The following is an 18,394-nucleotide window of genomic DNA, read 5'->3' as shown; positions in this document are numbered from 1 at the left end:
ATTGCAACGCCAATGGCCAACTCCTACTGGGTCTGTGTGCAGAACACCAACTTGTGGTAACCAACACCATCTTCCAGTTACCAAAGCGACAAAAGACCACATGGAGACACCCACGGTCTAAACACTGGCACACCCTGGACTACGTCCTGACCAGAGCCAGAGACCGAGGAGACGTCCGCATCACCCGATCCATGCCCGGAGCAGACGACTGCTGGACGGACCACAGACTCCTCATCTCCCGACTCTCCGTGACGGCCCTACGACCACCCAGAAGGGCACCAAACAGCGTACCACACCAACCCTTTGATTGTAGCAAGCTCCGCAACCCACAGGTGGCACAGAACTACAAGGAGGCCTGCGAACGACACCTCGCAGACCCTGCAGACCCCGTGGGTCAGGCCACTGTTGAGCACCACTGGACCAACCTCAGAAACGCCATGGCCCGTGCAGCGGAGGAAACACTAGGCTACACCACCAAGAAACGGCAGGATTGGTTCGATGAGAATGATGCTACTATCTCTCTTCTCATTGAAACCAAACGACAAGCACGCCTGACTTTGGAAAACCAACCAACAGCAGCTAACAAATGTGCTCACAAGGTGGCTGAAGCTGGTTGCCAAAGAGGGATCCGTGAAGCCCAGAACACCTGGTGGCAAAGAAAAGTTGCAGAAATACAGTTTCGCTGACCAACGTGACCTGCGCAGCTTCTATGCAGCAACAAAGGAAATATTCGGTCCCACACGGTCATCAGTGGGCGGCCTGAAGGACGCGGATGGGGCCACGACCATCACCGACAGCGAGGGCATCCTGGCCAGGTGGAGGTCTCACTTTGAGAACCTCCTCAATGACCAAGCAGACACCCCAGACGACCTCCTGCGAATGACCCCACAGCATCCTGTCTGTCACTGGATGGCACTACCACCCTCCATCCAGGACTTCAACAAGGCCCTGCAGCGCATGAAACCCGGCAAAGCCCCAGGGCCAGACAACATCCCATTGGAGCTCCTCACTCACGGTGGCCCCGGGTTGAGGAACCGTTTGATGCTCCTTTTACTAAAAATATGGGAGACCAAGACCCTCCCCAGTGACTTCCGCGATGCAAACATCATTACCATCTTCAAGAAGGGAGACAGGGAGAACTGTAACAACTACCGGGGAATATCACTACTAAGCATCGCGAGTAAGATTTTCGCTCGGATTCTCCTTGACCGCCTCCTTATTCTCGCAGAAGACGTCCCAGTGCGGCTTTCGACTTTCCCGTGGGACCATAGACATGATCTTCTGCGCGCGACAACTACAAGAGAAGAGCCTTGAACAATAACAGCCCATAATGTTCATCTTCTGGGATTTGAAAAAGGCCTTCGACAAAGTACCTCGACCTGCCATGTGGGCTGTCCTCAAAAGATATGGCTGCTCACCCGATTTTGTCAAGCTGGTGCGTGCCCTCCATGACGGAATGGTTGGGAGAGTCTGCCACCAGAACTCTCTTTCAGGCCCATTCCCCATCAACGGCAGCCTGAAGCAGGGCTGTGTTCTGGCCCCAACGTGTTTCTCGCTATACACCGCAGCAATGCTCAACGAGATTCCCCCAGACACACCCTCAGTCGACCTACGTTTCCGCATGGATGGAGGCGTTTTCAACCTCGCCAGAACCAAGACCACCTTGTGTGCAGTGCGAGAACTGCAGTATGCTGACGACAATGCCACCCCAGGTCAGACGGCAGAGGACCTGCAGTCGTTAGCTGATGCATACAACTCTGCCTACGAACGTTTTGGGATGCAAGTCAACACAAACTAAACCAAGACCCTCGTCCAACATCCACCAGGACTGATGCTCCCAAACTTCAATACCACAGTGAATGACCAACCGTTAGAACAGGTGGACCAGTTCTCCTACCTAGGGAGCATCCTAACATCAGCTCCCACAAGCAAAAAGGACGTGGAGAACAGGATCAGGGCAGCCCACTCCGCCTTTGGCCGACTCAACTGCCGCGTATTTAACAACCACGCACTGACAATGACCACCAAAATAATGGTGTTCAGGGCAGTAGTCCTCTCCACGCTCCTATATGCATGTGAAACATGGACGCTATATAGAAGTGATATTAAAAACCTAGAACGCTTCCAACAAATGAAACTGAGGCAGATCTTGAAAATCCCCTGGGAGAGCCATACCACCAACATTGAAGTCTTAGAACGTGCCTCGCTGACCAGCGTGGCGGCGAGCATCATCCACCACCGCCTCCGCTGGATAGGACATGTGCATAGGATGGATCCATCTAGGCTCCCAAAGAAGATATTCTGCGGAGAACTGACCCAGGGCATCAGAGCACGAGGAGCCCCAAAAATGAGCTATAAAGATAAACTAAAGCGCACCCTGGCTCTAACTGACATCGATCCTTCCTCATGGGAAGAAACAACCAGGGACAGGAAAACCTGGAGGAGTACAGTACACCATGGCACCATGGACTTCAAGGAGAGGAGACAAAATGAGGAGGCTAGGAGGAGAAAAAGGAGAGAGCGATTAAAACAGCCCCGCCCACCACCTACCCTCCCTTGTGAACACTGTCCGTGACTCTTCCACCACAGACTAGGTTTTAACAGCCACATCAGACATAAGCACCCACCCCAAAGATAGGAGGCTGATGGCTAACGACAGAACCCAATACTCGGACACGAGTGGGCGCCGACGACAACGACTTCTAAGAGAAGTGATGACGCTCATGACGACGTCCTCTGAGGGACGGCAGTGACAGCAGATTCCCCAGGTATGAACAGAACAGCTCTGCTTCGTCGGTTCTCTTAGTCGAATGAAGAAAAAACTGCATAGTTAACTGGGGAAAAAAAATAAAATTAATTATTTAACAGAAAATTCCCTAGGGAGGAACTCCGAAGAGAAACCCCGAGGGAACAACATAAAAATAAGTATTGCACCCTCCCTTCCCCAGTCGACATACGGGAGAAGGGAGAGCGGAGTAACTGTAATAAAAAAACAGAATTACAATTATTTAAATCAGCTAAGAATATTCACAAATAGTGAGAACCACTGATCCTCCGAAGGGAAGTGATTCCCACAGAGAAAAGCTGAGAAGTTAAAATTACAATTATAATTTCACTAAAAATAATTGAGACAAACAATTGGAAGCGCAACCTAACCCGCGAACGGGGGAAGGTGCTCTTCCTAACAGTACTCTGTTGTTGAAAGGTGAACAACCTTGAGAAGAGAAAGACTGTATTCAATCTCTGAGAGGCCACATTCCCTTTGCTCAGCAATCCATGTTTCCCGTAGGAAAAGGGAAAAGGCGAAGACAACAGTTGAATGAAGAGGGTCCAGGTGATGATGATTCCCCAGCGGTGGCTGACTCAACGGTTATATGGTGACAGGAAGACCTATGGACCAGAGAGGGAGAGGTCGTTCCCTACGAAGTGGAACTGTTTTGGCCTTGTTCTGGTGCTAATGTACGCAAGTGTCGTTGTCGTATATGTATCACACGCACAGCACAAACACTGAAAAGGAAACTTATCACATTGCTATACATATATATATATATATATATATATATATATATATATATATATATATATATATATATATATATATATAAAAATATATATATATATATATATATATATATATATATATATATATATATATATACATACATAAACATTAAGAATGTTTTCATATATATATACATGTATAAGAAAAAGTAAGTTAAAAGACAAAAATTAATGGCAGTCCAGAATAGGCGAGGAGAAAGAGCGGAAACAACCGCTCTCCATCTGAGCTAAAAGTAAAGCGAGGTAAATCACAGGTGTGTGAACGGGAGTGGTAGCGAGCTACCCCACCCCCTGCTAACTAGCGGTGAGGGTAGTTAGCCCTCACTAAATTTTAATGGCTCGTCATTTCAGCTCCGCCGAAAGTATAACCCTTAAAAAATAGCGTGGTTTGTATTCCAGTTACGGAACAAATAAATATTGGTAAATGTAACAATTAAATTTATTTTATACTACTGTAACACGATATAATTTTATAACTTAATTTGTAATTTAACCTTACAAAATCTTTCCATTTTATACTATCTTAGAGCAAACCACAATCACAAATACTGTAAAGAGCCGCAATGTACCGTAAACATGCTAAATTGTAAACATCTACAATTAGAAGTATGGATGTACATTTATTCGTAAAATTACAATACTTTTTTTGTACTTCATCAAAAACTAAAATTTATTTGGTTGTAAGCTTAAAAAGAATCTTATTAACACACACACACTCTCTCTTTTAGGCGGGAAATTCAACTTGTGTAAAATCGGACATTTCGTGTTAACAGAATATATCTCAATAAATTTGAACTTGTGTAACTTCGAAATCATGTTAAGGGGGAGCTAACCGTATGCTGAAAATTCCAACCAGTCAGAATATCTGCTCTAAACCATGTCTGAGATCTAAGTGAAATTGTCAGTGAGATGGGGAGGGGGGCAGTCGCATCCCCGCTGCCGATAAGTTATTACCTGTCAGTTGTTACGCCTCGTTTCAATTTCAACTATCGTGTTCAAGCTTCGCTGTCATCCATTCAATTATAACGAAGGAAGATGCTTTGTATTTGTATAAGAACAATTAACCATATAAAATCCATTGTTTATTTTACAAACAAATATAGTACTTGTACTGTATATGCAAACCTCTAAAGCAAGTTAATTGTCACAAGCACAGATAAGACTTTTATGTACTTTAACTTCATTAGAAAAGTGTAGAATTGTTTTTCAGTTGGTTTCATTTCAATACCTAGCAATACCACTCTGTCCAACATATTATTGCTAGTTTTGTTAGTTATAGCCAATAAGTTGTCTGTACCATTGCAGTCGGTAAATAATTTTCAACCTAAATTCTGTTACTACAACTAAATCTTTCATATCCTTTTAATATCTGGATGCACTTCTAATTTTGGTATCATCATAAGTAATTAACCAATCTCAATAAAATGTTTTCCTTCCCTAAAAGGATATATTAAATGGACCAATCTTTTCAGCTTTGTATTGTTATTCAATTTTAAATTGTTTTATTGCAGAAATGTTGTATACTGTTTGTTCTTTAGTTCATGGGAAGCAACTGTATAAATAGCTATGTACAGAAGATGCATTGGTTACTAATATCTAAAGCACTTTCTCAGCAAAATGCTACTTTATAATCGATGGATCTTGAATTTTTTTTTTTTTTACAGATTTCTTTGACAAAGAAGCATCTTGATTTCACTCAAGTACCAGCGATGAGCTGGTATCCTCTTTTTTTAATTATACCAATACTAAATAACAATAATTATTTATAACTAAGTGGCCTTGATAGAAAAGCTCTGTGCTGCCTACTGAGCCCAGCTGCCCCCCGCCCAATTTTTTTTTGAATAATTATGAAATTAAAAGTGAAAAGAAAAAATCCAAGTCATACCTCTATGAATTATTGCAGTATCTTACATTACCACATATGGAAAACTATGAGATATTTCCATAACAGACACGATTAAAGGTCAAACAAATCCTTTAATTTGTTTGTTTGAGAATAAGAAACTAAAAAATATTCCAGTAAGATTAAGAGGGAAAAATGCAAGGGAAGGCAACTTACTTTCCCATTCAAATCTGACATCTGGAGACCAGAAGTGGTGAGCCATTTCATGAGCTGTGGCCCCTCTAATTTGATGCACAGCTTTTAAAGGATCCACCACGAGACCATCCTCTTCCAGCTCTCGGCGGTACATCTTCATTTCCCCTTCTTCTGCAAACAACTGCCACACACCGCCATCCACATCTTGTTGGGCATAAGACAATTGCTCCTTGGTAACTTTGTCGATCTGAAAAATAAAAAGGGCTGTCATCAGACTGAGATGCTTCAGGTCCTTTCAATCGCTTTTTTATTCTAAATTTACAAAACTAGCTTAAGTTAAATGCAGCTACGATGAAGAATTCTGGAAAGTCTTTTACTACTACCTCTGACATTTATGAAAAGTTTCAGCATCCTAGAATCTAGCATCAATGATCAAAACAAGTTATCATAAAATAACAAAAAAACAAATGGACATATAGCATGAAAAATATAGCTCTGCTCAATCTGCATTTATAGACCATGAAATATTTGGCTAACATCAGTAAAGTGGTCAGCACAAAATGCTATTGGCAAGATAATTTTATTTTTTGCAAGCAATATTTTAAGTTCAAATAATGTTGAATTCAGTGAAGTCTATCCTTGGGTTGAATATTTTTTTTAAAGTAAAACATCAAAAGTCAATAAAAATTTACAACAGAACTTGATTTGTAGTCACCTCTGGCCATAGAGGATGAGTAGTGGCTGGTTTCTGTGGTGCAGCAAGTTGTTTCAGCCTCAATCGCTCCCTAAATTCTTCTTCTTCGTCCATTTTGTCAAGCGCTGATTCCACAGCATCAAAGAATTCATCTTCACCCATCACACTGTGGGGACCTTCCTAAAATTGAAAGAAATTCATCCTCAATTATATAATTCAATCAAACAACTCAATAACATTTATAAGTGAAATATCATTGACAGGAGAAAGGATTAATGAGGTAGAATCATTTAAGAATTTAGGAACTATGATCTCCAATACAGGGTCTTTAGAATTGGAGTTTAGTGAAAAATTTTAAAACGCAAATCAGACAATGGCTAAGTTAAGTAAAATTTGGAAATCAAATCGCCTGAAATTCATAAAAAATCAGACTATATATCGGTTTAGTGAGATCGGTGTTACTCTATGGACATAAGTCATGGTATGACAATGAAACAGTCTCCAATAGATTTAGTAGATTTGAGAACAAAGCCCTCAGAAGGATATTGGGAGTTGAATGGAAGGACAGGATTAGAAACAAAACTATAAGAGAGATTACTCGAGTGCCATATGTGGAGGAGATCATGAGAGGTAGATGGAGATAGTTTGGGCATGGTATTCGCACTCCCCAAGAGAGATTAGTTCACCAAACGTTCAACTGGGCTCTACAAGGCACTAGAAGAGTTGGAAGACCCAGACCAACATGGCTGAGGATTATGACATGCTAAGTAGGAGATGATGAATGGAAAAGTATTGAATTAAAAGCTCAAGATAAAGACGATTGGCAAAATCTAACAGAAGCCCTTTGCATCAATAGGCGTATGAAGATATGATGATGATGATGATAGTGTTGGCCAAAGGGGGGTTGTTTTTCAAATGTGAGTGTTGAACTCAAATAATACTAAGGCAGGTGGACATGTAAATGACAGGATGCGATGCACAAGGCTGAGGAAGGGATGGCAGAGAAAACCTTCAGTGCTGCAATGTATACAGAAGGTTGCAATCCCTCATATGGAGAAGGAAAATGATGGCTCAAACATCTTTGGCAAGTACACAATACCCATTTTCCAATAAGAGGAACGAAGTTAATATAACACTAAATACTCTAAGTAATTGACAGATTTTTCACTGCATTTTCACGTTGTTGTTGCACTACTTACCATCAATATAAAAATAAAACTTCAAAATAGTGTAATTGAATGACATAAAAAGGAATTAAAACACAACTCAAAAGAACATTAATTGTACATGGTGGTTCAGTTAAATTTGCATAATAGTAATAATAATAAAAATAGAAAGAGTTCCGGAAAGAAAATAAGACCAACTCCAAAATTATCAAAAAAGAATAAGATTGATTGTCAATAACAATAGAACGAGTTCAGGAAAGGAAATAAGACCAACTCCAAAATTATCAAAAAGAGAATAAGATGGACTGTCAAAAAAAAAAAAAAAAAAAAAAAAAAAAAAAAAAAAAAACCACACAAGAGAGAGAGAGAGAGAGAGAGAGAGAGAGAGAGAGAGAGAGAGAGAGAGAGAGAGAGAGAGAGAGAGAGAGAGAGAAACAAACCTCATAATCAGGGCCTCCCATGACCATGACCCTTCTGGCAGTTGGGGACTCTTGTGCACTCAGTGAAAGAGCATGCTTCAATTTCTCCTCCAATCTTTTACGTTTTTCTCCCTCCCTCTCTAAACGTCGTTTGAAAGACTCCTCTCTCTGGTTCATTACGTCCACACAATGACCCAGAGTTGTCAGTATTCCCGCTGTTGTAGCCTGCAAGTTTTTTTTTGTATAAGAACATGTTAAGGTCTCATTACGCCTAATTAGAACAGTACACAGAAAAATATACACTAAAGGTCATTGAGGTGTATGAGGTACAGTATCTGATAATATGCACTTCATGATAAATGAAAAAAATAAAATCCTGTCAAACTTTGTAATGTATTTGAAGATTATTAAAAAAGCACAAACTTTCTTTCTTCATGGCTATTTATAAAGAAAAAATATATTCAAAAGACTATCTCTGAGACCTTTCTTCAAAGGAATATTCTTATCAAACCTTCAAATGAATATTCTTATCAAACCAGAAGCTATCTGGCTGCTATTTTTAAGAGCTTCAAATTCTATTGTGCTTTTTGATGATATTAAGGTTATCATGGATCCACTTGAATCTATATCTCACTTAATTCTTACCTTAAAAGTAAGAGCCTCTCCTCTGAAATCAATAGCATAGGCACCATGTTTCTCTAAGGTTTCTCGGCTGATTTGGGGTGGTAAAGGGCTGGGGGAAAGACGTCTACCGCCGACTATGGGAGAACCCTTTAAATTATGATTACACTCGACCGCTAATTCTGCTTCTACTCCACCTTCAATATCTAGGCCATGACCATTGCCTGTCCAGAAATAAAAATTATTTATGAACCAGGAAACAGATGAATTTATATAATTTTTATCTACATTTCCTAAGAATGCTACCATCTACTATTACTATACTGAACCTTTTAGGTTCTTGGAGTATAATGGTTATCAATCAAAATCTTTATCCGACTGTATAAACACTGGGTTTATAAGGCAAATGAACAATCTTTTTTATTGAAAACTCAAATAGAAATATAATTTTGGTTAAAAATAGCAACTAATGAACTAAGCCTAGAATTAGAGAAATTTAGATTACTGCATTTTTAGCTTGAAGAAAGTCTATACAGTATTTCCTGTTTTAAAGAGTTTTCTTTACGAAAATATTTGCCTTACTGCTAAAAAGTCTTCATTATACATTTGCTAAAGCACCTTGGGTCCTGTAAGCAGACTCTTTCTGTCTTAGGTACCTAAATATTCACTCTTTTTGGAAAATTCCAACCAAAGTCAGCAAGTTTAGCCTCCCATACATTTTCCTTCATTTTCTGTGATTTTCAGAGGAAGAAATCATACGTTTTCCTTACGTGCCAAATGGTCTTCTTGAATAAATGATTGCTGCATGTCCCACTAAATTATGATCTGCTTAATTTTTGTCTTTGTTTATACTGTTACATCTACAGTCCAAATTTTTGCTTTTATGCTGAAAGAGGCTTAAAGTGTTACATTGGAGAGAGGAGGAAAAAAAAATATTGATCATGTTAGCCTATCTTGCTCAAGTCTTTCAATGCGTATTGGAAATATTGCCAGCATTGTATCATCAATATATAGTGTTCTTTTTTTTAGTAATAGTTTGTTATCTTTGTTCTAGAATGCCGAGGGTACAATATAAAAAAACTCTCAGCGAAATTGTAAGAATAATGTACTGTACTGTACAAAAAACTTGGAATTGTGATTTCTTAAAATATGAAGTTTTTGGAGAAAAACTTATATAACTTTACTGAATATTGACTAATTTTTGCCATTCCATCACATTAAGATGGATATTTTTATAGCCTACTTTATGTATATCAACAATTCGAGAAAATAAAAGTTTACATTTGGAAAATAGCAACTGTTACTAGTAAAATATTTATATAGCTTTTTGAGTAGAAAATTTTCAAATGTTTTCTGAATGAAAAAAATTGGTTAAGAAAGTAAAAACTTTTAAGAGTTTGAAATGACATATAATTAAACTGTTTTCAATGGGGCAGACACACTACACTTGAAAAAAAAAATGAGACATGTAAAAAAAAGGGGCTGTGAGCCAAAGAAAATTATCATCAGATAGGAACTTACAAGTGGCCTCGGTATTCTTTATTTCCTTGGCTGATTCTGCACACGCATCAAAGTATGTCTGAAGTGCTTCCATCTGTCGTATAAGGATATCCCGATAGGTGTCAATCTCTGCCAGTTTCTCATGAAGGCCTATGGAATATACAAAGGGTAATAATTAAAAGTACATAAAGGTTCTAATCCAGAATGTTATTTAGTTTAAGACTCTGATGAAAAATAGAGTTAAAAAACATTAGTAAACCTGAATCTTTCCTGACTAAAAATTAATGAATATCCCCAAAAATGGACGACACAAATAAAAATGTATAAAAAAAGGTAACGTTTCTCGTAGTACTAAGAAACTACCAAGATTTAAAAGATACTAAAAAGCAATTTGCAAAATCATTGCCTCTAGGATTCCAGCTATGTTACTTTCTACCAGTCTCTGTTGTTTATCATTACTTAGTTGTCCAATTTCTTTACTCTTCCTTAGTTCAATTTTAATCTTTTACATTTGAACAAATCCTTTTAACTTTGGTACAAGAAGAATAAATACCTCAAGTAAACTGAATTGAGAAAGGCAACAGTGAGGTCTCATAAAATAATAATAGTTATACATTTAACTTAGGAAACATTACCAGACACTGGGAGATCATTCAGATCTGAAAGGCAACTAATTAAAACCCTACAGATGCTGTATGAGTAAGTTACATGAGGCTAGAGATCACAATAGATGAAAGGAAGTTAGAGTGACGGTGTTTGTGTGTGTGTGTGTGTGGACAAGGACGAAACAGATATCTATTTGTTAAGGTGCAAAAAGTTTGGGATTCACTCAACAAGTGCCTCACCGTTAAGTCGTCTCAATGTGGCTGGTGTTGCCCAGTCATCAGAAACTTGTGTGTAAACAGAGTGTGACCAAGATGGAGATGACAAAAATTAGTCTCTGATTTTTGGGACATCATATTATAGAACAAATCCTTTTAGCTTTGGTACAAGAAATACAGGGTGGTTTTAGAAGAGGTAGGGGTTGTATGAATCAGATTTTTACAGTAAGGCAGATATGCGAGAAATATTTAGCAAAAGGTAAGGATGTGTATGTTGCGTTTATGGATCTGGAGAAAGCGTATGATAGAGTTGATAGGGAAGCAATGTGGAATGTGATGAGGTTATATGGAGTTGGTGGAAAGTTGTTGCAAGCAGTGAAAAGTTTCTACAAAGGTAGTAAAGCATGTGTTAGGATAGGAAATGAAGTGAGCGATTGGTTTCCGGTGAGAGTGGGGCTGAGACAGGGATGTGTGATGTTGCCATGGTTGTTTAACTTGTATGTTGATGGAGTGGTGAGAGAGGTGAATGCTCGAGTGCTTGGACGAGGACTAAAACTGGTAGACGAGAATGACCATGAATGGGAGGTAAATCAGTTGTTGTTTGCGGATGATACTGTACTGGTTGCAGACACAGAAGAGAAGCTTAGCCTATTAGTGACAGAATTTGGAAGTGTGTGTGAGAGAAGGAAGTTGAGAGTTAATGTGGGTAAGAGTAAGGTTATGAGATGTACAAGAAGGGAAGGTGGTGCAAGGTTGAATGTCATGTTGAATGGAGAGTTACTTGAGGAAGTGGATCAGTTTAAGTACTTGGGGTCTGTTGTTGCAGCAAATGGTGGAGTGGAAGCAGATGTACGTCAGAGAGTGAATGAAGGTTGCAAAGTGTTGGGGGCAGTTAAGGGAGTAGTAAAAAATAGAGGGTTGGGCATGAATGTAAAGAGAGTTCTATATGAGAAAGTGATTGTACCAACTGTGATGTATGGATCGGAGTTGTGGGGAATGAAAGTGATGGAGAGACAGAAATTGAATGTGTTTGAGATGAAGTGTCTAAGGAGTATGGCTGGTGTATCTCGAGTAGATAGGGTTAGGAACGAATTGGTTTGAGTGAGAACGGGCGTAAGAAATGAATTAGCAGCTAGAGTGGATATGAATGTGTTGAGGTGGTTTGGCCATGTTGAGAGAATGGAAAATGGATGTCTGCTAAAGAAGGTGATGAATGCAAGAGTTGATGGGAGAAGTACAAGAGTAAGGCCACGGTTTGGGTGGATGGATGGAGTGAAGGAAGCTCTGGGTGATAGGAGGATAGATGTGAGAGGCAAGAGAGCGTGCTAGAAATAGGAATGAATGGCGAGCTATTGTGACGTAGTTCCGGTAGGCCCTGCTGCTGCCTTCGATGCCTTAGATAACCGCGGAGGTAGCAGCAGTAGGGGATTCAGCATTATGAAGCTTCATCTGTGGTGGATAATGGGGGAGGGTGGGCTGTGGCACCCTAACAGTACCAGCTGAACTTGGTTGAGTCCCTTGTTTAAGCTGGGAGGAACGTAGAGAGTAGAGGTCCCCTTTTTTGTTTTTGTTTCATTGTTGATGTCGGCTAACCCCCAAAATTGGGGGAAATGCCTTGGTATATGTATGTATGTATGTACAAGAAGAATAAATACCTCAAGTAAGCTGAATTGAGAAAGGCAACAGTGAGGTCTCACAAAATAATAATAGTTATACATTCAACTTAGGAAATATTTGCTATTTCTCTCCTCTTATTTCCATCTAGGCTATACCAATGCTGTTGCCAATTATGAAAAACATACTTTTAATGGTAGGTAAAAAATCATTTGATAGGATAGGATACCTTCTTGGTAGCAACTAAGCTGTAGCATTCTTTGCCCGTAAATGTGCCTTTTCATTCCCAGACACACCTGTATGTTGGAACCCAAAAAATCAAACTTATACCTTTCAACCCAATAATGAAGAACCACTCTAAAATATTTTAAACTAAAGGATTAGTGGAATTAAAAATTTATAAAGATTGTGTGGAGGATTAATTTTTGTTTTATTTTTATTTTTTTGTTTGGTAAAGAGAGAGAGAGAGAGAGAGAGAGAGAGAGAGAGAGAGAGAGAGAGAGAGAGAGAGAGAGAGAGAGAGAGAGAGAGAGAGAGAGAGAGAGAGAGAGAGAGAGAGAGAATCGATTGTTTGTGGTGAGAAAGACTATTGGTATAAATGAGATTGTTTCTTTATGTTTTTAGCTAGGTTACGACAGTGGTGAATGTCTTGGGTGAATGCTTATTTTGATTTTGACTGCAGCTAAAGACTGGGGTGAATGCTGAACTATTATTATTATTCTTTATTACCAGCGTAGAAGTGTTTATTTATTTAAAAAGTAAGTACAGTTTTGTTTATCTTTGCTTGTCGTGATTGTGAATAATAGGAACAATTTATTATTTATCTTTGATTATAATGCGACAGTTTAGTTAGCTAGGAGTGTTTGTAAGTATTTTTCCTTTTTATTTTGGCAGGCCATGATTCCTCCTTTGGAAAATTTATTTCAAATGCTGATATATAGTTGCTGACCTGGCCTGGAATTGATTAGATTTAGACTGCCCTTTTGGATTGCTAAACAGTTGATGACCTGGCTTGTGGATTACGATTACGGATGATGATGATGATGATGATGATGATGATGATACCGTTCACAATCAAAATCAATTAATACAATGTGTATTGAAATTTGTCAGTGTTTCGGTGGCTACAGAGTTTTGGTTGGGCTATAAAAGGACTGTTGGGCCTCGTGTGGACAAAGAGGTCCACACACAAACACATATACATATTTGGTGTTGGTGTACGGTGTAATTTAAGTTTGTTAGGGTTTTTTTGTGTTTATTTAAATGGTGTTTTTTGTATGTTTAGTGTTTAAGTTTTGTTAGTGCTTTATTGATCTTGAGGGTTTGATTGAGTGTGGAAAGTTTTTTAGTGTTAATTATTCTAGTTTGTAAGAAATATAGTATTAAGGTTATGTTTTGTTTCAATTTTCCTTCTGTCCAAGAGTCCACTTGATAAAGTAAGGGGAAAGTTTGTGTTGTGGGACAATTGTCTGGTAGAGTGATTCAAGGGTGTGGGGGTTGTTTTGCAACATCCCGCCACATTATTTTGGCGCCCGAACAGGGACTGCCGAGGTGGGATTGATAACTGGACTCTTGGACAAAGGACTGCATTAGGTTAAGAAATTATATATAAGAATGAAAAATGGAAGAGCAGAACAAGTTATTGAGGGAGGAATTGTGGTTGGTTAAAGAACGGGAGCAGAAGTTGATAGTTGAGAAAGAGAGGTTTCTAGTAGAGAATAAGGGGTTAAGGTGTAAGAATGAGGAGATGCATAGGAAACTGAGGGAAATTCAGGGAACTGTAGAGAGAGTGGAAGAGGGTGTTGAGATAAGGATGCGTGAGAATGAGGAACGAATGGAAGCTATGATGGGGCAAGTAATGGGAATGATGAAAACTTTCATGGGTGAAGGCGCAGTCAGAGGATTGGCTTCTGCTACAGGTAAAGGGTTGCTGGTGGAAGAAAAGGTTAAGTTAAGTGATAATGGGAAAGGAAGTGATAGTGAAGTTAAAGGGACTAGGCATAGTAAGGATGAACAGAAATGTGATAGGAAGAATGAGAAGAAAGATAAAAGTAATATGAAGAGGGAAAAGAAGAAAGGTCAAGATGAGAGTGAAGATGATCATGAATGGGTGAAAGTGGTAAGTAAGAAAAAGGGTAAGACAGGAATGGTTAAAGATAGGAATTTGAGCATTGAATTGGGTTCTTTATATTCAAACGAAGAAGAAGGAAACAAGAAGAAAGGTAGCAGTGATGATAGCAGTGAGAATGAACGTGATGTGTGTAAGACTGTGTTTATGAGAGAGGTATCTCGGTGTGAAAGGTTCAACGAGCATAGTAGTAGGGATGTATATGAGTTTTTCAAGGAGTATGAGAGATATTGTCAGAATAAGTATGGTGATAGTAAGAGAGTTTGGGCTAGGAAGTTAGGAGAATATTTGACTGGGTATTTGTTGACGATGTATGGTGTGATAATGAGTGTAGGTGACGCTGATTATGAAAGTGTGAAAAAGAGAATAATTGAGCAGGTAAAACGTATGAAAGGGAGTGTTAGGTATAAGCGTAAGAATGATTTTGATGAAGCACGGATGAATGCAGGAGAAGCGATATCGATGTATGTATGTCGGTTGGAAACTTTATCTAGGAAGAAGTATGGGGATTAAGGCATAAATGAGAATAAGGAATTAATGAAGAAGTTTTTGGCTACTGTACCTGAGAATGTTGCTGAGTTTATTAATTTGAAACGGAAGGAGAAAATGAGGTGGACGAAGGAAAGATTGACATGGGATGATATACTAGAGATAGTTGAGGATTATGAGTTAGATAGATCTGTGAGTGTAAGAACTGGAATGGAAGAAAGTGTAATAGAATTTGGTAGTTATAAGGATGCAATTTTGAGAGGGCCAATGAGGATAGCTGATCAGGTAATAGATAGGAGTGTTAGGGTGAGTAACGGAGGAACTGTGCTAGCAAATGGTGGATTTAGGCAGGATAATTGGCGCAATAGGGATAGGAGTGTGAGTGCGCAACGAGGTATGTCAGATAGTTGTGTCCGGGATAAAAAGTGTTATAGGTGTGGGAAAGTAGGGCATAAGAAGAATGAATGTAGATGGGCTCTAGGTGCTTGTTTTGGATGTGGTGAGGTAGGGCATAGAATTAGCGAGTACAAGAAAGAGAAAGAGGTTAAGTGTTTTCGGTGTGGTATGACTGGGAATATAGCAAGGTGGATGTAGGAGTAATCGTACGAATGTGATTTGCGGCAATTGTGGTCAGAATGGGCATTATGCGAGGATGTGTAGAGAGCAGCGTGCTAAATGTTCTGAATGCGGTGTAGATGGGCATATAGCTAGGGTTTGTAGAAAGAAGGGATTAGGCCAGCCAGGATGTTCGGGAAACTAGGTAGTCAGAGGGTTCAACTGGGTGAGTCCTCCTGTGTGTGTGGAAGGAATAGGATCAATGTTCATGAGAATGGGATGAATAATTGGTTGGAAATGAGCAAGTATGAATCTAGTATGCATGAGAAGTTAGGGCTGGAAAATAAACAATTAGTGTTAGTTGAATATAGGAAAAAAGAGGCGTGTGAAAGTTTTAAGTGAGGAGAAAGTGCAAGGGAAAACCATGGTACAGAGGCTATGGCACTACCCAAGAATAAAGAACAATGGTTTGATTTTGGAGTGTCCTTCTAAAAGAACTGCTTACCATAGCAAAAATCTCTCTTCTACCCTTACCAAGAGGAAGTAGCCACTGAACTATTACATAGCAGTAGTTAACCTTTGAGCAAGGAAGAATTGTTAGGTAATCTCAGTGTTGTAAGGTGTATGAGGACAGAGGAGAATGTGGAATGTGTAGGCTAGATTATTCAGTGTAAGTGTAGGTAAAGGGAAAATGAGCCGTATCCAGAGAAAAGGATCCAATGTACTACTGTCTGGTCAGTCAAAGGATCAAATAACTCTCTGGCAGTAGTATCAGTGGAATCAGTAAAAGCCTACATGCACTAGAAAATACCTAGTCACAAAAAGCACGAATTTAGTCTTCCTATACACATATAGACATTAAGGAGCTGACAGCTACCTCATGCTCCAGAGCTGAGGCTTTGGAACCTATATAAACACCGCTAAGAACTCGCTTACAGGTTTCGAAAGACTGGGATGGAGGGATCCCAGGGTGACAGGGGACGCAGGAATGGAATAGTGCTCTTAGTGCCCGCAAAGCACATTCCTAACGTTTAATAGCTGACCACTCCCTATGACCGACCTCTGGTGAAATAGGCTCAACTGCTCATGAGGTTGACGTAGATTTTGTGCCTTGTTAGAATTCTGGCTAACTAAATAACCCAGTTGCTGCTCCTTGGTAATACTCAGTAGTACCTACGAGTCTGGCTGTTCTTGGATGTCCGGAAATCCCAGTTATCACTAGCCTTCTACTGTCAATCCTGGTGAGAAAACATTCTTCTGACTTGTGCTGCTCAGTTGGAAGATGCAGCATGTTAGGGACAGCCCAACTTTGAGGAGACTCAACTGTTCGTTTGGGAGCACTTATGGGAGGTTAGGGACAGAAAAGATGGAAAGTCACCCAGGATTAAGCGCATGCTGCAGCAATTCGGTAACTATTATCCAACGCCCCCTTTTTACACTAATGGTCACAAAGCTAATAATTATAGAAGTTCTTAGCTGAGATTTCCTGAGACACAAATTAGAAAATATCACAGAAATTAAAAATGACTGAGACACTGAAATTAAAGCACAAATGTGCAAAATGCCAAATAAACAAATGGTACGTAGACTTCAAAGGGTGTGCTGCGAACCTGTACCGTAATAGTGTATGCCAGTTCTATCGGCAGGTACAGGAAATAAAAAAATTGAAAAATGAAAACAAAGAACTAAGAAAACAATTGATCGAGATCACGTCCAAGTTCCAACAGTTAGAAATAAGGAACAAAGAAGTCATAGATAATGTTGTAGAAAAAGGGATTAGTACAAAATAAGTAAATCAAGAACAGAACCTAGAGAGGAAAGAACCAACAAAAACAGAGACTTCATGAAACCCACTAGAGGAAGGGTAGCTAGGGTCAAGAAGACTCAACAACAGCCTAGAAAGGTGACTACCACCAGAAACAGATTCACCCCTTAGCAGAGAAAGAGGAAAATGAGATGTTGTTAATTAGAGACTATGATGAAGGGCCAAGGGGAGCACTTCGGCCTCAAAAAGAGAAGTAATGTCAGGTCCTATCGAGGTGCCAATACACAGAAGATAGATGTGGTCAGTAAAACTATAACAGAGAATAAGAGGACCAGTATAATTATTCAGGCAACTGGAAATGACCTATTCCTAAGAAAGAATACTGCTAGCCAAACAGAACCTTTGGTTAAACAGCTAAAAATAAACTGTTAAAACGACTAGAAACAAGACCAATAATACTAGAGTTATAGGTATTCTCCAAAGACTCAATGTTAACCACTTCACCCTCATTAAGGCCATAGGGATAAACGAAAGGCTTAAGGCCAAATGCCAGAAAAAGAAAGTTAAATTTATAGATCTTTGGGACACTTTCTATGGCAAGAGAAAATTATACAAAAGACAGACTACACTTTAGTGAAGAAGGCAAGAGAGTATACGGAAACCAACTTAATCTCAACCTGTACAATTACTTAAACACAGTAGACCAAGAACAAACTAGGCCCTTAAAAAATCCTCTAACAACAAATAGAGGAAATTTGGTAGAAAACTTGGATAATGCAGATAAAATATATCTAAAATACTAGTAAATCAGGGTGCAAAGCCACAGAAGAAGATAAAAAAGGATAGAAAATTTCCTCAGAGCACCACAAATCAATCCTCAGGCAGTTAGAAACAAAATGGAACTAGATATCATAGGCATTACCAAGACCTGGATTAAAAAAAAAAAAAAAGGATTTTATTGGGGAATACAAAATCCCAGGTTTCAACCTTTTCAAGAATGATCGCCTTACCTAAAGGTAGAGA

The 18,394-nt window shown here is 39.3% G+C and overlaps 1 protein-coding gene across 1 annotated transcript in view; it reads right to left on the bottom strand.

Annotated features, from left to right (window-relative positions):
* LOC137622152 (ceramide transfer protein-like) overlaps positions 1-18,394 on the bottom strand; it is a 261,732-nt gene that overhangs the window by 155,810 nt on the left and 87,528 nt on the right. Inside the window, exons 5-9 of the mRNA XM_068352588.1 lie at positions 10,021-10,149; positions 8,524-8,723; positions 7,900-8,103; positions 6,315-6,473; positions 5,621-5,846 (exon numbers count right to left, since the gene is read on the bottom strand). Coding sequence (XP_068208689.1) covers positions 5,621-5,846; positions 6,315-6,473; positions 7,900-8,103; positions 8,524-8,723; positions 10,021-10,149 — 918 coding nt within the window. The remainder of the gene's footprint in view (positions 1-5,620; positions 5,847-6,314; positions 6,474-7,899; positions 8,104-8,523; positions 8,724-10,020; positions 10,150-18,394) is intronic.

The sequence above is a fragment of the Palaemon carinicauda genome, chromosome 29 (assembly GCF_036898095.1).
Source record: "Palaemon carinicauda isolate YSFRI2023 chromosome 29, ASM3689809v2, whole genome shotgun sequence".
Classification (NCBI taxonomy): domain Eukaryota; kingdom Metazoa; phylum Arthropoda; class Malacostraca; order Decapoda; family Palaemonidae; genus Palaemon; species Palaemon carinicauda.
The sequence above is the reverse complement of the archived record's forward strand: the minus strand, read 5'-3'. Positions and strand labels throughout refer to the sequence as shown.